At 39.0% G+C, this 20955-nt stretch overlaps 1 protein-coding gene across 1 annotated transcript in view; it reads right to left on the bottom strand.

Moving 5' to 3' along the window:
* Positions 1-429: 429 nt before the first annotated feature.
* Positions 430-20955, bottom strand: part of IL13RA2 (interleukin 13 receptor subunit alpha 2) — a 47851-nt gene continuing 27325 nt past the window's right edge. Inside the window, exons 7-9 of the mRNA XM_056125658.1 lie at positions 19096-19246; positions 2189-2304; positions 430-535 (exon numbers count right to left, since the gene is read on the bottom strand). Of these exons, the coding sequence (XP_055981633.1) occupies positions 503-535; positions 2189-2304; positions 19096-19246 (300 nt within the window). The 3' untranslated portion in view covers positions 430-502. The remainder of the gene's footprint in view (positions 536-2188; positions 2305-19095; positions 19247-20955) is intronic.

Below are 20955 nucleotides of genomic sequence, written 5' to 3'. Positions count from 1 at the left end.
GTCTTCTATTTTTTTTTATTAGTGAAACACCATGAGGTACAGTTGTAGACTTACAAACGTTCGTGCTTGGGTTTCAGTTATACAATGATCGAGTACCCATCCCTAAACCAGTGCCCATTCTCCACCACCAATGATCTCAGTACCCTCCCACCTCAACCCATCCCCCCCATCCCACCCCACCTTTGTGGCAGGGCATTCCCTTTTGCTCTCTCTTCCTGAAACCACATTGTTTCACTACTGCATCATTGATTAGATTCACCCATCCCTTACCTCTCTAGATTCAATACCTTTACTATCAATTAATATTTATTTTTTATCAATCTGCCAATAAAATGTGGAAAAATTCATGGTAAATTGAATGTTTTACTTCTCTAAACTGACTTAAACACAATGCTTTTGAAGTAAGATTTATTCAACAGTGGAGGGACGAATCAGTTAACTAATAATATTTAATATTAGAACATAAGATTAGAAATAGGTAAATCAGCAGAGTATATCTTCCTCAGCAGTGTTCTTGTTCTTTTATACAAAATGTCTGAAATTAAGAAAAAACTTCCATTATTAACACAATTAATAATAAAATGTTTACATTTTATATTAATAACACAAAAATAGAACCCCAAACTTCACCTGAAGAATAAGATAATGTATATCAATGGATACAAAATTCTCTTGATCTTTAAAACACCTGATAGTAAGATTTTTTATCCCAAGCCACAAGTCCTTAAGACTTACAAAACTTTAGTGAGCCCTCCATCTTTTGAAATACTAGCTACACCTCAAGGAGTGATTGATCACTTAGAATCAGCTCATAATCAAGCTACTATTTCTGTTTGGAGTCTCTCTCATCCAGTCAGAGTATGAATATTTGAAGAAGCGCCATGCTTGCTGCACTCAGTACAACAGCTAAAATATGGAATCAACTAGCTGTTCAATGACAGATGAATTGATAATCAAGATGTAGTATATATACACAATGGAATACTATGTGGTTTCAAGGAATAATGAAATCATGTAATTTGCTGCAACATGGTTGCAACTTGAAGATATCATGCTAAATAAAATAAGCCAGGAGACAAAGACAAACACAGGATGATCTCATTTATTTGTGGTCTATAGAATACTGAATGAAGACATATAGTAAAGGGTGGATACCTAGATCACACTTGATAACAGCCTTTAGAAAGGATTACAGAAAAGTAAAGAAATTAAGGGTAGAAGAAGTAATGGGTGAATAGGGGTATGGGCTGCAGTTATACTGGTGATATTTGTATAGCCATATATCCAAAACACAGACTCAACAAAATTGAAAACACTAAAATTTAAGCTGCAAAAGTTGGAACTTTGCAATGTACCTATCAAATTGACAGGCAGGGATGTGGCAGAAATCGGAGTTGGGAAGTAAATACGGCAACATTGGTGGAAGGAAGTTGACACTAGTGGTGGGATTGGTGTTGAAACATTATATGCCTAAAACTCAACTACTATGTAAATCACAATTCTTTAATAATTTTTAAATTAAGTGATCTTTTACTTGTGGCACACTAGCAATATATTTGTCTATATCCATTTTAAGTCACTCATTCCTTCTCTCAATCCTGCTTTTCTCCTTGAACTCTTTCTGTAAATCTTCTGCTAATATAAGAGTGTTTCATGTCTGAAATCATTATTTTTCAGTTGGGTTCCATATAGTGCCCCTGTTGGACCACAGGGCATTCCAAGTGGGTTACAGGTGAAAACTGTACAAATGGTGACAACAACACAAGACTAAAGAGCCAACCCATAAGACAAGGGCATCATATGATGGAAACAAGGCTAGAAGAGGACCATGGATAGGGAAAGATTGAGAAACACTGTTCTGAAGTATTATAGTTAAACTAAAAGTAAAGTAAATCCAAATCAAAATGTGCTTTCCAGGGTTAGTGTATGTGTTTGTCTTGTTGTTGCTGGGGATTAAACCTAGGTAAAACACACGAGGTAAGTGCTATACCACTGAACCATATCCCTGGCCTAGAATTAATTTTCTTTCATTACCATTCTCTTCTTGAAGATATATTTCATAATCCACATATCAACTGAGCATCTACAGTGTGTAGGCAATATCATAAAATATAAGCCTAATAATTCTAAATGAAGAATACTTCTTATAAACTGGTCTTAGAAGAAAAACTATTGATATACAACTTACCAGTCTCAGTAAAGCTTTTTGCTTAGACAAAAGGAGACACAGTGCTGACAGAACAACAAGTAACACAAAAGCAAGTGGCAGTAAAAATAATATGACTGTTTCCTTCAATATGTCACCTAGGAGTAAAAATCACAACAAAGAGGAAAAGGTTAGATGTTTACAGGCCTGTTTTTGTTATTTGGGCTGTGGGGTAAATTGGACACATCCAGCTGTACTCAGAGCTTACGCCTCAATTTGTGCTCAAGAAACACTCCTAACAGGGTAAGATTATTGTTCAAAAAACAATTTAGCACTATTTGAGTTCAGTTTGACACGCTTTGTCATGTTTACCAGAGCTTTGATACCATAGTTATGCTTGAATATAATATACCTTTCACTTGTGCTTTAAAAAATTTGGTTCGGTTCGGGGCTGGAGAGATAGCACAGGGGGTAGGGCGTTTGCCTTGCATGCGGCCGACCCAGGTTCAATTCCCAGCATCCCATATGGTACCCTGAGCACCAACAGGAGTAACTCCTGAGTGTAGAGCCAGAAGTGACCCCTGTGCATCGCCAGGTGCGACCCAAAAACCAAAAAAAAATTTTGGTTCATACCCGGCAATGCTCAGGGTTTTATCCTGGCTCTGTGCTCAGGGATCACCTCTGAGAAGCAGCCACCAAGTAAAGGATGCTTGGAGGGCCCGCTATGAAGTGTGTGCTCAAAGTAGATTATAGATCGACCATGATGGCCACTTAATACCTGTATTGCAAACTACAACACCCAAAAGCATAGAGAGAGAGTAAAAGGGAATATGACATCTTATTATCTCATTCCTACTTTGGACAAACTTGCAGGCTATCAAATGTAGCCTGCCCACAGGGCAGAGTCTGGCAAACTCCCCGTGGCGTACCAAATATGCCAAATACCAGTAACAATGATGGGTCTCATTCTCCTAAAGAGCCTTGAATATAATCTCAGGGCTAGGATGAAAGAGACGTTACTGGGGCCTGCTCGAGGCAATCAACGAATAACAGGATGATGAAATGAAAAAAAATGAAAAATGAAATGGTCGATCTATAATCTACTTTGAGCACACACTTCATAGCGGGCCCTCCAAGCATCCTTTACTTGGTGGCTGCTTCTCTATCTGAGCTGCCTTTTCTCCCAGCATGTGAGGCCAGCTTCCAAGCTATGGAACAATCCTCCTGGTCCTTATCTCTACTATCCTTGGGTGTTAGTCTCCCATTCTAATTCAGAGAGATAATGAATGAAAAGGTTTTTACTTCTAAATTTGACAGTGCAAAAGCAGTCTTCTTTTCTGAGTTTCCAGTTGCTTTTCCTCTAACAGAATCAGTCCTGAACAAGTTTCATTGTCAATAGAAAAGCATGCTATTGTTATATAACATAAAATAGCCAATAATACCTGTGATGAAAAACTAAGAGCACAAGCATCTCAGGAAATTTTTGTACCTAATCATAACTTAATTAATATTTTGCCAGGAGAATTCCATCAGGGTAAAATTCTCATTAACACACAACATTTTGGATTTTATGTGAAATACATTAAATATTGCATCCTTTGAGGACTTATCTAGAAGTTCACTATATCTACTCTCGTGTACAAATTGACTAATGATAATATATAATTTAGGACATGACCTTTTAAAAATAATTTTAATTTAATTAAATAATATGATTTATAACATTATTGATAGATGAGTTTTAGTAATATAATATTTCAACACCAATACCATCACCAGTGTCAAATTCCCTTCATCAGTGTTCCAATACTTCATCCAATTGAACCCTGCCTGCCACCTTGTCAGGCACATTACAAAGTTCAGTGGTTGCCGCTAAGATTTCATGTTTTCAGTGTTCAGTCTGTGCTTGGGATATGTAATTATAGCTATTTCACACATAACCAGTGTAACTAGAGACCTAACTCCTGTTCCCTCAATACTGTGTTTTCTCATTTTCTTCCTTCCCACTTGATTTATTTCCTTCTCTGTCTATCTCTTCCCCAATCTCTGGGTTCACAAGTGTTCTAGGCATCCCCCATTACTACATTATGATTCCTTATCCAATTATTCTGTAAACCACAGATAAATGAAATAATCCTGTGTTTGTCTTTTTCTAGCTTACTTCATTAAATATGGTATTTTCTAGTTACAACCAGGTTGCAACAAATTGCATGATTTTATCATTTCTTGAAGCTGCGTCATATTCCACTGTGTATAGCACTGTAGCACTGTCCTCCCATTGTTCATCGATTTGCTCGAGCAGGCCCAATATCGTCTCCATTGTGAGACTTGTTGTTACTGTGTTTAGCATATTGAATTCGTCACAGGTAGTTTGCCAGGCTTTGCTGTGCGGGTGAGATACTCTCGGTAGCTTGCCAGGCTCTCCGAGAGGGGTGGAGGAATTGAACTCATGTTGGCCACGTGCAAGGCAACACATCCTACCCGCTGTGCTATCGCTTCACCCAATGTGTATATATAGCACATATTCAATGTCCATTTATCTGTCGTTGAACACCTAAATCTATCCATATCTCAGCTACTGTACTAAGTGCAGCAATAAATAATGGTGTGCATATGTCCTTTTGGATGAATGTTTTTTAGTCCTGGAAGTAGAAGCCCAAAAGTGCAATTGCTGGGTCAAATGGCAGTTCAATTCTAAGATTACTAAGGACTCTCCATATTACTTTCCACAGAGGCTGAACCAGACAACATTCCCCGCCTGCCATGGATGAGAGTTAATTCTCACCATATCCCTGCCAGCACAGATTGTTCATACTCTTTCTAATATGTGTCAGTATCACTGATGTGAGATGATATCTCATTGTCATATTGAAGAACATGATATTTTTCACAAATGACCGCACCCATCAATTCTGGTGCCCTTCCACCTCTGCTACTAGTGCAGGTATGATGTGTCCATGCAGGCTTTGTGTTGGTATGGTTCTGGGGTAAGTGAACTATTTCAACAAGTGTGGGGTCTGTGGTGCCAGTGATCAAACTCAGCATGTCACATACAAATATGTCCACTGCCACTTTTGCTGTCTTCTGAGTATCAGACCATGATTTTTCTCATGTTAGTTTCATAGTTTCTCTACACTTTTTCCATAGTAGTAACGAAAAAATAAAAAGAGAATTCTTTCAGTTTCCTCTTATCTTTTGGTTAATTTACTTTTCCTTCTCCCAATTTTCTCCACAGTTCTTCATGATTATGCCATCCTTTTTTGCCTTTCTTAAAAATTGACTATTGCTACTCAGGAATAAAGCATAAATTCTATTAGGACTGAGATTTTTTTCCCAGTGCTGTATCTCCAAAAGTCTAAGAAGGCTCTGTATACACCTGCTTAGTAAATATTTCTCACGTGAAAGGGAAATGTGGATAAGCAAAATTTGCAGTCTTAAAATATATCTTTGGGGTGCTGTCCCTCTGCCTGCTTCCTTTTGGCGGCTCGGTGGCCGTCATCCTCCAGAGACCACTGGACAGTCAGGCTTGGGCCCGCAGTGACGAAACTTGTTGGGCCTCACGGGATGGGGTGGAGCCGGGCCTGTCCTCCCCACCCCGAGACCCCAAGTCATCGCCCACGAACGGCCTCTCTGGCTCCTCATCAAGCTGCTCAACGGCCATGATCCCAGAGACTGAGGAGCAGATCTCGAAACTCAGTGGCTTTTGGCAGAAATCCATCCAGATTTAAGTGTTAAAATTTCGGAATTTCAAAACCACATCGACCTACTGCAGCCACGCGACATCATATGTTATTCATAACCAGCAATAGAACACAAATTGTCTATTGTTGCCTTTTCAGCAGATATGAGTGTTGGGGTAAAATCTCAAATAATAATGGTGGGTCTGGTGTCGAAATATTGAATGTGATCAAAGTAGAGAGAGAGTAATGTGGAAATCATCTGCCCCACATGTAGGGGGAGGATGTGGGATGAGGGTATACTGGGGTTTTCGGTGGTGGAGAATGGGCACTGGTGAAGGTACGGGTGTTTCATTGTATGACCGAGACTTAGAGCAAAAGCTTTGTAACTGCTCTCACGGTGATTCAATAAATAAAATTATAAAAAATGAAAAAAAGTAAGGTGGAGTTCATGCACAATTCAATCAGCTAACCAGTGGCTGAATAAATCGCAGTACTCCTACAAAAATATATATATATCTTTGGCATAATGATTTTTGGCATATGGGGTGATCGATTGGGAGACAACTGGAAGTTCTCATGGATTACTGCTGGCTCTGTGCTCAAGGATCACTCCTGGAGGCATTGGGATCCGCATATGGTACCAGGAAATGTGATGAAGATTAACTGCATAAAAGGCAAATGTCTTAACCCTTGTACTATCTCTCTGGTCTCCGGGAGAACAATTATGGGGTTGACTATGTTTAAAAAATCAGACTTGAGAATGTTTTGCTCTTCCTATCCTGACTAAAATAATGTAGATCGAGCAGACTATTTCAAAAAGGGTTATGTAGGTTTGGTTGTGTAGCAACTCCTGTTTATTCAGATTGTTTTCTGTATCCCTTTGTCTTTGTATGGCATGAAAATCATTGTTTAATCCCAAAGGACAGAGAGAGTAAAAGGGAATGTGCCTGCCACAGAGGCCAGAAATGGGAAGGAGTGGGGTGGGGGGAGGGATATTGGGAACATTGGCGGCTGAGAATGGGCACTGGTGGATGGATGGGCACTCAATTCTTTGTGTGTTTTCTGTAATATACAATGATATCTATTTTTCTTTTACTGATCTGTTTTATGTCATTCTAATTATTTGACCAGACAAAAAACTAAGTAAGGTAGAAGGAATCATTACTGTATTCATAAGAAAAAATATTCAAATAGGGTTTGCAATATAATGGAACATCATGAAAAAATATTATATATACCATGTACCTGATAAATCAATGTTAATTTTCTTCAACTTCCAACCATTATTAGTAATTTCTAGTAATAAAGCTATTATACTAAAATATGCATTTCACTTCAATGTCAAGCTTTAAATTTTTATATTTTGTAATTTAATGTTTACCTATATTTCTGAAGATGACACTTTAAAACAGTGTTGGAAGGGAACGGAATTTGCATGTATTTAATGATGACATAGTAACAAGCAAACATTAAATAGATAAAGTACTATGCACTTGTAAACAAGTATAAAATTACTTGTCCTTGCATTAAGAAATCTGTTCTAGACCCACATCAAGGAAACTGAGTTGAATATCCTGTCGCAGACTCTCAAATATATGATCACTAAAGCTTTGATAAAGGAGCAAAAAATGTGAAGTGGAACAAGGAAAGACTCATCAAAAACTGGTGCTGGAAAAACTGAAGAGCTACCTTCAAAAAATGAACTCTGACCTCTATCAAACAACTGGAACAAAAGTCATATCAAAGTAGATAAAAGACCTCTACATAATAGCTGAATCCATAAGGTATATGGAGGAAAATGTAGGCAGAATCATCCATGACATAGAAGTTAAAGGAATCTTTAAGGATGAAACACCACTGACCAAGCAAGTGGAAACAAACATAAACAAATGGGACTACATTACACTTAAGAAGCTTCTACACCTCAAAAGAAACAGTGAGCAAAATACAGAGAGAGCCCAAAGAATGGGAAAGAATATTTACCCAATACCCATCTGATAAGGGATTAATATTCAGGATATACAAAACACTAGTAGAACTGTACAAGAATAAATCCTCCAACCTCATAAAAAATGGGGAGAAGAAATGAACAGAAGCTTCCTCAAAAAAAATACAAGTGTCCAAAAGGCACACAAAAATGCTCTACATTGCTAATCATCAGGGAGACGAATATCACAATAACAATGAGATATCATTTTACACCACAGAGACTGGCAAAAATTCAAAAGAACAAAAACAACCACTGTTGGCATGGATGTGGGTCGAAAGAGACGCTCTTTCACTGTTGGTGGGAATGCAGACTGGTCCAGCCTTTTTGTAAAACAATATGGGCACTCCTTCAAAGACTAGAAATTGAGCTTCCATATGACACGGCAATACCACTCCTGGGAATGTATCCCGAGGACGCAAAAAAGAACAGTAGAAATGACATGTGCACCTGTATGTTCATTGCAGCAATAACATAAAACTATTGTAGCTATTGCAACTGTTCATAATAGCCAGAATCTGGAAACAACTTGCGTGCCCGAGAATAGACAACTGGTTAAAGAAACTTTGGTACATCTTTACAATGGAATACTATGAAGCTGTTAGGAAAGACGAAGTTATGAAATTTTCTTATAAGTGGATGGACATGGATAGTATCATGCTAAGTGAAATGAATCAGAAAGAGAGGGACAGACATAGAAGGGCTGCTCTCATTTGTGGAATATAAAATAACATGAGACTAACACTCAAGGACAGTAGACACAGGGCCAGGAATATTGCTCCATAGCTGGAAGCCTATCTCATAAGTGGGGGGAGAAGGTAGCTGGAATAAAGAAGGGATCACTAAGTTAATGATGGTTGGAGGAATCAATCGGGATGGGAGATATGTGCCAAAAGTAGATAAAGTACCAAAGGTGATAGCCTCTCATATCTATATTGCAAACAATAATGTCCCAAAGTAGAGAGAGAGTATAGGGGAAATTGCCATACAGGCATAGGGAGGGTTAGAAAGGGGGCATATACTGGGGACATTGGAGGTGGAGATGTGTACTTGTGGAAGGATGGATGTTTTATCATTGTATGACTGAAACTCAAACATGAAAGCTTTTTAACTGTATCTCATGGTGATGAAATAAAAAAAAATATGTGACCCACCCCCAACTTTCCTCTGCACAGGTGTGTCCTTCTGTGTGTTCACGTCCTGTCCCATCCAGCCCGCGGTCCCCACTGGACTGCCACCTGGACAGCCCCCTGAGAGCACTCTCCAGAGTTCTACCACACATGCCTACCCAGCCCCCACCTTTCCTCTGCACAGGCCCTTGTGCACAGGTCTGTGGACAAGCATCAGGACCGACTGGGGGTATGGCCTACACTGTAGGGCGTGGCCTCCTCAAAAATGGGCAAGGACTTCTGTGTGGCCTCAGTTATGTTTCCCACTCTGAACACTCTCGACTCACATCCCTACCTTTATCATCTAATTCTGTGGAAAAAGTGCTGGTCGCCTTAGGCACAATACAACAATAATCCACCAGCCTACTCCCATTCCAAAAAAAGACCAGTACGCAAGAAGCTGTGCAAGCCCAATATAAAAGAGCACCTACTCCAACGCTTTACTAGATGCCTATCATAAGCCACAGATTAATGTCTGAGAGGTAGGACAGATTCTAGAAGGGGAGAAGGGTGACCGCCATCAACCAACTTTACTCAGAATACTTTCCCGCAATAAGAAGGAACGCTGCTAGTGAACTCAAGGTTTTACCTCTAGATAACTACAAGAGCATGAAGAAACAGCGCAAATCTCCACTACAAGGGGAGGACGAAAAAAAGAGTTCCGAACCCTCAACCGGGTTTACACACAAATACGAACTCTCCAATAAAGAATTCTGAGATGAAATGCTGAGGATGTTCAAGGAAAGACTCAAAGAATCAATGGAGGAGACATCCAGAAAATTAAAGAAAGAAATGAAAGAAACAGTGGAATGGATAGTTGAGAAAATACATGAAGAAATGATAGCAGAAATAAGAAAGCTACAAAAAGAAGGGTCACAAATAAAGGATTCGGTAGATGAAATTAAAAGCTCAGGTGGTGCCCTCAGCAGTAAAATTACTACAGCTGAAGACAGAATTAGTGATCTTGAAATTGAGAAACGGAAATTGTACAGGCAACAACAAAAAATGGGAAAAGACCTCAAAATAGCTCTAAGGTGAATCACGGAACTAGGGGATGACTCCAAGAGGAACAAAATTAGAATCATTAGAGTACCAGAAGGAAAAGGAGACAGGCCTAATAAAAAAGCCACAGTGAAAGAAATCATTGCTGAAAAGTTCCCAGAGTTAAACAATGCAGAACTCCAGATCCTAGGTGCCAGAAGGGTGCCAGCTAAAAGAGACCCGAATAAAAATACTCCAAGGCATATCATAGACAGAAGGATGGATGCCATGGATAGAGACACAATACTGCAAACAGCAAGATCAAAGAAGGAAATCACATACAAAGGAGAACCTCTTAGATTCACAGCAGACCTTTCAGAGGAAACCTTCCAAGCACAATATTTTGTGGATAAACAGCAGTTCAGGAACTTAATAGACTCAAAACCAAACCTAAAAGAAGGGCTAAAGGAGCTACTATCAGGCAAGACAAACCCTACAAGCACAACAGACCATTACAGAAAGATGACACAAAACCCCATAAAAATTATCTCTCTCAATGTCAATGGTCTAAATTCACAAACTAAGAGACAGAGTGACAAAATAGATTCAGAGAAAGAACCCAACTTTCTGCTGCCTACGAGAAACTCAACTGAACAGTCAGAGCAAACACAGACTCAAAGTTAAAGGATGGAAAACAATACTGAAAGCAAACAGCTCCCTCAAAAATGCTGGAGTGGCCATACAAATATCCGAAAACATAAACTTCAGGTTGAAAAAGATTAGAAGGGAGAGCTAAGGCCATTTTATATTCATCAAGGGATACGTACAATAGGAAGAAATTACACTATTAAATGTATACGCAGCTAATAGAGAACAGCTAAATATTTAAAACAACTGCTAAAATATTTTAAGAAAGACATTGCTAGAAACACAATAGTAGCTGGAGACTTCAACATCACCTTATCATCTCTGAATAGATCAACAAAAAAACAAAAATCAGCAAGGAAACATTGGCTTTGAAGGAAGAAATAAAAGAGATATGGCTTATAGAACTATACAGGGCTTTACACCACAGGAAGAAAGAATACACATTTTTTCCAGTGCACACCATACATTATCAAAAATAGACCACGTCTTGAGTCACAAAATATACCTCAATAGAATCAGGAAGATAGAAATTGTATCAACTATCTTTTCAGACCACAATGCGCTGAAGATAAAAGCGAATCACACTCAGATGCAGAGAACCAAATTAAACACCTGGAAATCAAACAACTCAAGGTTGAACAATGAGGAGGTCAGGAAGGAAGTCAAGGAAGAAATAAAAAGATACCTGGAAACAAATGAGAATGAAGACACGAGCTACCAGAACCTGTGGGACGCAGCTAAAGCAGTGTTAAGAGGAAAATGTGTAGTTTTAAAAGCATTCCTTAGGAAGGAAGAAAGGGCCTACATAGATAACTTGTTTTCACTGCTCAAGATCTTAGAAAAAGACCAACAGAATGAACCCAAACCAGGGTGAAGGAAAGAAATAATAAAACTTGGAGCAGAAATTAACAACATGGAAACCAAAAAAACAATCCAAAAAGTCAATGAAACCAAGAGTTCGTTCTTTGAGAAAATTAACAAGATTGATAAACCACTAGCAAAACTCACAAATAAAGAGAGAGAAAACCCTAAAAACCTAATCAGAAATGAAAAAGAGGACATCACAACAGAAACCAATGAAATTCAAAAGATCATCAGAGACTACTTTGAGAGTCTATATGCCACCAAACAAGATAACCTAGAAGAAATGGATAAATTCCTCGATTCCTACAATCACCCAGCACTGAGCCAAGAAGACTTGTAATACCTGAATAGACCCATTCATAGCAAATAAATGAAAACTGTAATCAAAAGTCTTTCCGAAAACAAAAGATAGATTCCAGATAGATTCACTAGCAAATGCTTTGAAACATTTAATGAAGATCTGTTGCCAGTTCTCCTCAAACTTTTCCAGGAAATTGAAAAAACAAGAACTCTCCCAAAAGCAAACGAAGACACCACTATGAAAGAAAATTGCAGGCCAATATCTCTGTTGAACATGGATGTGAATATCATCACAATATATTAGTAAATAGAATCCAACAACTCATCAAAAAGATCATACACCTCGACCAAGTGGTATTCATCCCGGGAATGCAAGGATGGTTCAACATTCATAAATCAATCAACATAATCCATCATATCAACAAAAGTAAAGATAAAAACCATATGATCATATCAATAGATGCAGAGAAAGCACCTGACAAGATCCAATACCAGTTTATGCTGAAAACTCTCATCAAAATGGGCTTAGAAAGAATTTTATTCAAGATAGTCAAAGCCATCTATGGCAAACCTATGGCAAGAATTACCCTCAATGGGGAAAAAAGGGCATTCCCTCTAAGATCAGGGACAAGACAAGGATTCCATTTCTTGCCACTTCTGTTCAATATAGTACTGGAAGTACTTGCTATAGCAGTTATAGAAGAAAAAGTTATTAAGGGACATCGAAATAGAAAAGGAAGAAATCAAACTCTCACTATTCGCAGATATGATACTATATATAGAGAATCCTAAAGCCTCTACCAAGAAACTCCTAGAAACAGTAGACTTGTAAAGTTGTAGTCAATAAAATCAACACTCAAAAATCCATACCTTCTATATGCAAATAATGAAACAGAGGAAAGCAACATGAAAAAAGCAATCCCGTTCACAATCGTGCCCCAGAAAATCAAATACCTTAGAATCAGCCTAACTAAGGATGTACAGGACCTCTACAATGAAAACTACAAAACGCTACTCCACAAAATAAAGAGAACACGAGGAAATGAAAACACATCCCCTGCTCATGTATAGGAAAAATTATTTATTATCATTATCACGGTCCTCCCATTGTTCATCGATTTGCTCAAGTGGGCCCAGTAATATCTCCATTATGAGACTTGTTGTTACTGTGTTTGGCATATCAAATATGTCAGGGGTAGCTTGCCAGGCTCTGCCGTGGGGGCGAGATACTCTCGGTAGCTTGCTGGGCTCTCCGAGAGGGGTGGAGGAATCGAACTTGGGTCGGCCATGTTGACAGCTTGTAAGGCAAATGCCCTACCTGCTGTGCTATCGATTCAGCCCAGGAAAAATTAACATTGTCAAAATGACAATGCTCCCAAAGGCACTATACCGATTCAATGTGATCCCTATAAGATACCGATGAAATTCTTCAAAGGAATGAATCAAGCACTCCTAAAATTCATTTGGAACAACAAACACGAATAGCTAAGGTAATTTTTGGGAAAAAGACAATGGTAGGCATCACACTCCCCAACCTCAACCTCTACTACAAAGCTGTAACAATTTAAAGAGCATAGTACTGGAACAAAGGCAGAACCGAAGACCAATGTAACAGGGTATAATTTCCCAACATACAACCCCAAATGTATGAATATATAATTTTTGATAATGGAGCAAGAAATGTGAGGTGGAGCAGGTAAATCCTCTTTAACAAATGGTGTTGGCATGATTGGACAACCACATGAAACAAAAAATGGGTTTAGACATCAATTTAACACCATGCACAAATGTCAGATCAAAATGGATTAAAGACCTCAACATCAGACCAGAATCCATAAGGTACATTGAAGACAAGGTCAGCAAAACCATCCACGAGATATTGAGGTTAATGGTATCTTCAAAGATGACATGCCACTGACCAACCACGTGGAAACCAAGATAAACAATTGGGACTATATCAAACTAAGAAGCTTCTGCACCTCAAAAGATACAGTAACCAAAATACAAAGACAATCTACAGAATTGTAAAGGATATTCACTCAATACACATCTGATAAGGGGTTGATATCAAGGATAGACAAATCACTGGTTGAACTCCACAAGAAGAAACCATCCAACCCCATCAGAAAATGGGGTGACGAAATGAACAGAAACTTCTAAAAGAAGAAATCTGAATGGCTAAAAGGCACATGAGAGACAGAGGAGAAAGGCCACGCGGGGGGGGGGGGGGGGCGGGGGCTCCACAACTCCCGGAGAATGTTCCAGGTCCCAAAGAGAGCCGAGATCACTGGGAAGTCCCAGATGGGGTAGGTGCCGCATCCTGCCTCCTGCAGATGGAACCCCGGTGACCATGAGCCTCTACAAACACAGCTCCTGCATGCGGGAACAGGACTTTTACTCCAAACTTCCTGGACTGCCCCGGCTCCCAGGTAACCTCTGATACCGGAAGTCACGCCCACAACCCACCCCCCAGCACCATCTTTACAGCACACAGCCACAGAGAAGAAAGGCTGTAGGGGGGATCCACAGCTCCCAGAGAATGCTCCAGGTCCCAAAGAGAGCTGAGATCACCAGGAAGTCCCAGATGGGGTAGGTGCCACATCCTGCCTCCTCCAGATGGAACCCCGGTGACCATGAGCATCTACAAGCACAGCTCCTGCATGCGGGAACAGGACTTTTACTCCAAACTTCCTGGACTGCCCCGGCTCCCAGGTAACCTCTGATTCTGGAAGTCACGTCCACAACCCGCCCCCCAGCGCCATCTTTACATCACACACCCACAGAGAAGAAAGGTCGCGGGGCAGGGGGGGGTGTCTCCACAGCTCCTGGAGAATGCTCCAGGTCCCAAAGAGAGCTAAGGTTACCGGGAAGTCCCAGATGGGGTAGGTGCCGCATCCTGCCTCCTCCAGATGGAACCCCAGTGACCATGAGCCTCTACAAGCATAGCTCGGTTATGCAGGAACCAGGACTTTTACTCCAAACTGTGCAGCCGCTTATGCAGCCGCACGACATCTCCTTATATATAAAGTGATCAATGGAAAGTAAATTATCCAACGTTTCTCCCTGAAAATCAGGCTTAACTCTTTTACAAACCACAACAACCAATGGAAAAGAGAGAACAAAAGAACAAAAGAGAGAACAAAAGAACCCTGCCACAGAGGCAGGGTGGGATGGGAGTGATGGGGGTGGGAGGGTTATTGGGATCCGTGGTGGTGGGAAATGGTTACTGGTGGAGGGATGGGTATTCAAAATAAATAAATTAATTAAAAAAATAAAAGGCACATGATAAAATGCTCTACATCACTAATCATCAGGGAACTATAAGTCAAAACAATAATGAGATATCATCTCACACCATAGAGACTAGCCCACATCCAAAAAACCAAAGCACCCAGTGTTGGCACGAATGTGGAGAGAAAGGGTCCCTCCTTTACTGCTGGTGGGAATGCCGACTGGTTCAGCCCTTTTGGAAAACAATATGGATAATTCTCAAAAATTTATAAATTGAGCTTCCATTTGACCCAGTAATACCACTCCTGGGAATATATCCCAGAGAGGCAAAAACTATAGTCGAAATGACATCTACACTTCTATGCTCATTGCTGCACTGTTCACAATAGCCAAAATCTGGAAAAAAATCTGAGTGCTCTAGAACAAATGACTGGTTAAAGAAACTTCGGTAATGTACAAAATGGAATAATATGCAACAGTTAGAAAGGATGAAGTCATGAAATTCGCAAACAAGTGGTTCTACATGGAAAGTATCATGCGATTGAAATGAGTCGGAAAGAGAGAGACAGACATAGAAAGACTGCACTCATCTTGGTAATATAATTTAACAGAATGGGAGATGAACGCCCAAAGATAGTTGAGATAAGTACCAGGAGGTCTGATCCACAGCTTGGAAGCCAGCAGCACATGCTGGGGGAAAACGCAGCCCAGATAGAGGAGGGAATACCAATTAAAGGGTGTTGGCAGACTCGCTCAGAATGTGAGACGCGTGCTGAAACTAGACTATAGACCAAACACGACGGACACTCAATACCTCTATTATGAACCACAACACCCTAAAGGAGAGAGATAGCAAAAGGGAATGCCTTGCCATAGAAGTGGGGTGGGGTGGGCTGGTCTTGGGGGGTTGGAGGGCAACTGGGTTCGTTGGTGGTGGAGGATTGGCACTGGTAGAGGGATGGGTACTTGATCATTGTATAACAGAAACCCAAACACGAAAGTTTGTAAGTCTACAACAGTACCTCATGGTGTTTCACTAATAAAAAATGTTATCAAAAAGTTTTCTAAGATCAAACCTCACTCTGATTTATATAGCAGACTTTGATATCTAAAAAGTGAGGATTACAGGCCAGTTTCCCTGATAAAGACCGGTGCAAATATACTCAATAAAATAGTAGCAAATTGCATCCAATAACTTATCAAAAAGATCATGCATAATGGCCAAGTGGGATTAGTCTATGTATATGTAAGGATGGTTTAACAAACACAAGCCAAAGATATAATGCATCACATGAATAAAAGAAAGAACTATACAATCATATCAATAAAAAAGAGAAAAAAATTGATGAGATCCAGCACCCATTCATTATAAACCCTTTCAACAAAATGGGAATTGAAAACTTTCAACATAAATAAGTCCATTTATCATAGCCCACAGAAACATTATACTAAAAGGAGAAAATCTAAAAGGCTTCCTTCTAAGATCAGGCACAGATAAAGTTGCCCACTGTCACCACTTCTATTATATATAATACTGGAAGTACTTTCCATAGCAATTAGGCAAGCAAAATATATCAAAGGCATCCAGATAGGAAAAGGAGAAATCAAGCTCACTATTTGTTTTGATATGATTCTGTATTTAGAAAATACTAAAGACTACACAAAAATCTCCTAGAAACCATAGATTTCTGTAACAAAGTTGCAGGCAAGCTATGAAATTAACATGCAAAATTCTGTGGCTTTCTTATGTGCAGAGAGTAAAGGAAATGTGATATAATTTATTAAAACAATACCACTCACAGTTGTGCCTCAGAAAATCAAGTACCTCGGATTCAGCTTAAGTAAAGAGGTGAAACACCTATACAAAGAAATCTATAAAAACACACTTCAAAAAATAAAATAGGTTTGAGGAAATAGAAACATTTCTCTTGCTCACGAATTGGGAGGATTAATATTATCAAAATGGCAATACTCCCAAAACATTGTACATATCTAATGCAGTCCCTATAATGATACACATGAAAATTTTCAAATAAATAGATCAAACACTCCTGAAATTCATGTGGAACAATAAATGCCTCTGAAGAAATAAAGCAATACTCAGGAAAAAAAAGATGGGAGGTATCACTTTTCCCAACATCATACTGTATGACAATGTGGTAGTAATTAAACCAGCAGCATGGTACTGAAATAAAGACAGACCCTTATATTAATGGAATAGGATTGAATATCCTGAGACAAACACTCAAGTGATGGTCAGTTAATTTTTGTTAATTTTTGATAAAGGGGAAACATTTTGATGTGGAGGAAAGAAATCTCTTCAACAAATGGTGGTGGGAAAAATGGGTCAGCTATATGCAAAAAATGAACTCAAACCTCTTTTTAATACCACACACAATTTGGAACATAGAAGAAAGTGTATTCAGAACTCTTCATGGCATTGAAGCTTAAGACATTCTTAAGGATGAAGTACCAATGACCAAGCAAGTGGAAGCAAAGATGAACTACAAAGCAAAGACTACATTAAATGAGGAAGTTTCTGCACTTCAAAGGAAATGATTACCAGGATACAAACACAACCCATGGAATGAGAGAAATAATTTACCCAACACTTATATGATAAGGGTTTAATATCAAAAATATATAAGGCACTGGTAGAACTTTACAATAAAAACATTGAACCTCATCAAAAAAACGGGGAGAAAAGATTAACAGAACCTTCCTCAAAGAAGAAATACAAAGAGACAAAGGGCATATGAAAATGTGTTTTGCATCACTAATCATTAGGGAAACGCAAGTCAAAACAACAATGAGATACCATTTCACACCATAGAGATTGGCACACATCAAAAATAATAAGAAGAAATGGTATTGGCATGGATGCAGGGAAAAAGAGACTCTCAGTCACTGTTGGTAGAAACATCGACTAGTCAGGCTTTTATGTAAAACAATATGAACATTCCTAAAATACCTGGGAATTGAGCTTTCATTTGATCCAGAAACTCTTATTTCTTGGAACTTACAACAATCCCCGCCCCAAAAAGGGCTGGGGGAAAAGTACAGGGAAAATGGCAACATCTATGAAGAGAAGTGTTTAACCAGGAGAAGGAGATGGTATTGAAAGGAGGTAAACTATTACATATGAAACCCTCTCGGCAACAGTACCATAAACCCAGTGCAAAATCTCATATATTTTTTAAAAAGTGTCTCCAGTGCAGAAAAGCCATCTGCACTTCTGTGATCATTACAGAACTGTTCACAATCACCAGAATCTTCAAACAACCCATGTGCAGTCTGCTGCTATGTGAATGGAACCAGAAGGTATGGTGAGTGAAATATTTCAGAAGAAAGGGGAAAGATTTAGAATGACCTCTCATATAAAAAAAACTTTGAAAGGTAAGAACAAGTAGCCAATGGCAACGGACCCTGAGAGTTGACTTGCAGAACTGAGTTAGTCAAGGGGCTGTTGGAGGGAATCTTTAGATGTTGGAAGAATGCTGACATTCAAGTGGTGGGTATGGTATTGGAGTATTGCATGTCTGAAACTTTATTATTGATAGCATTATAAATCATGGTGTTGAAATAAAAGATGAAGAAAAAATTTTCTATATTGCTAAAAGTATAAGAAATCATTGGTAAAATATCCTTACTCCTGGGGCCAGAGAGATGATACCGGACTTACAGAGCTTTCCTTGCACATTGTTCACCTGGGATCAATCTCTGACACTGCCAGGAGTGGTCACTGGGCATAGAGTCAGAAGAAAGCACTGAGCACCACAGGGTGTGATTCAAAACCTTGGTCACCCTCCAAATAGACTCACACCAAAAATGAACTATTAGTATAAATGACACTTAAGAAAATAAGAATGCTGATAACACAAAACTTAGTTTAACTACTAATTGAACTCCTCATTAAAAGTGAATATTGGATTATCAAGAAAGTTATATTCTATTGAGGTATTCGCTAATTATCTTTTATGTATTATATACTACATTTAAGATCACTTTATTTACATAATTTATTAAATATAACAAATTAATTTTGCCACAAATCATTTATTGTTCACTTACTGTTCTTTATTCTCATACCTTTCCAGCACTGTTCCTCACTCCACTCACTCCAAATTCCATCCTCTGCACAGTAAATATTCACTTTGCTTCTTACTGAAAAGCATAATTTCTGGCTTTCATTTAATGATTTTGTAACGTGCATCTCATTTTCAAGTGTAGTTGCCTGAAACTATAGAGAAAAAAAAATCCAGTATTTGTTATTTAGCCTAAATTAAAACTATGTAGATCCTGCTTGGTAACCTTGCAAGTAGGTCTTGTTCATAAAACATCTATTAAATGTCTAGAATGTGGTAGACAAAAATACTAACTGTCCTGTCCTCCTGTTGTTCATCAATTTGCTCGAGCGGGCCCACTAACATTGTGAGACTTGTTACTGTGTTTGGCATATCGATTACGCAAAGGGTAGCTTGCCAGGCTTTGCCATGCGGGCAAGATACTCTTGGTAGCTGGCTGGGCTCTCCGAGAGGGGCGGAGGAATTGAACTCGGGTTGGCCATGTTGGCTGCGTAAAAGGCAAACACCCTACCTGCTGTGCTATCGCTCCAGCCCAAAAATACTATTAGTGACTGTATTTTATGTGGTGGTTATTTTTGCATTTTTTCATTTTTCTTGTCTATATTTTAATTTTTCTGTGTCACGTGCATAAAAGGCATATACATGTGGCAGAATAAAAATTCGTCAAGTAACTTTGATGTACATGACACGTACTATTTGGTTTAGTGTTAATGCTCCCATATTCCTTCATCTGGAAAAATTCTACATACACTGAGTTAGTGGAAAACAAAGTCATTTTGTACATTGATATTGTTTGTATGAAAACTATAGTGTTCATTAAGACACAGAAATAGTTTACCCCTTATTCTTTTGGGGCCCAATCGGCAGTTCTCACAATTTACTCCAGGCTCTACACTCAAGGATTGCTGCTGGAGGTGCTCAGAGGACCATAAGTGGTGCGGGATGGAACTCTAGTAAACCCCATGCAAGATAAATGCCAGACCACTATATTATTGCTCCATCTGCTCCCTTTAATCTTATTTTGGTTGGCTAATATAGTACTCGCTCTGTACCAGTGCTCTGATACTGGTATAAATATAATCCTGTAGGGAAAATATCACAGATCTGAATGACCTTAAAAATTGATCACTGCAGCTTGACGATGAGAAACAGAAATCTCATAGGGAACAACAATGGGAAAAGACTTCAAAAAAGATCTAAGGAGAATTAGAGACTAGGGGATGATGCCAAGAGGAAGAACATTAGAATTATCGGAGTGCCAGAAGGACAGGGAGGCAACCCGAATGAAAAAGGCACAAAGAAATCGTTGCTGAAAAGTTCCCAGAGTAAAAGAATGCAGACATACAGATACAAGGAGCCAGAAGGGTGCCAGCTAAAAGAGATCCAAATAAAAACACTCCAAGGCATATCATAGTCAGAATGATGGATGCTGTGGACAGAGACACAATACTGCAAGCAGCAAGGTCAAAGAAGGAAATCACATACAAAGGAGCACCCCTTAGATTTACAGTAGACCTATCAGAGGAAACTCTCCAAACCCAAAGACAATGGTGGGATATAGTGAAAAAATCAATGGACTGAACGCCTCACCAAGAATACTTTATCTAGCTAAACTGTCACTCAAACAAGATGGACTTATACACCATTTTGTAGATAAACAACAGCTCAGGAACTTCATAGACTCGAAACCAAATCTAAAAGAAGGATTAAAGGGGCTCCTGTAAAATAAGAAGGAAAACACTTAGAAACACAACCAACCCTTACAGAAAGATGGCAGAAAACCCCATGACAATAATATCTTTCAACCTCAATGGTCTAAATGAACCAATCAAGAGACAAAGAGTGACAAAAAAGATCCAGAAAC

The sequence above is a fragment of the Sorex fumeus genome, unplaced genomic scaffold (genome assembly GCF_029834395.1).
Source record: "Sorex fumeus unplaced genomic scaffold, SorFum_2.1 ptg000058l, whole genome shotgun sequence".
Lineage (NCBI taxonomy): Eukaryota > Metazoa > Chordata > Mammalia > Eulipotyphla > Soricidae > Sorex > Sorex fumeus.
Note: the sequence above shows the minus strand (reverse complement) of the source record. Positions and strands in the feature narration are given on the sequence as shown.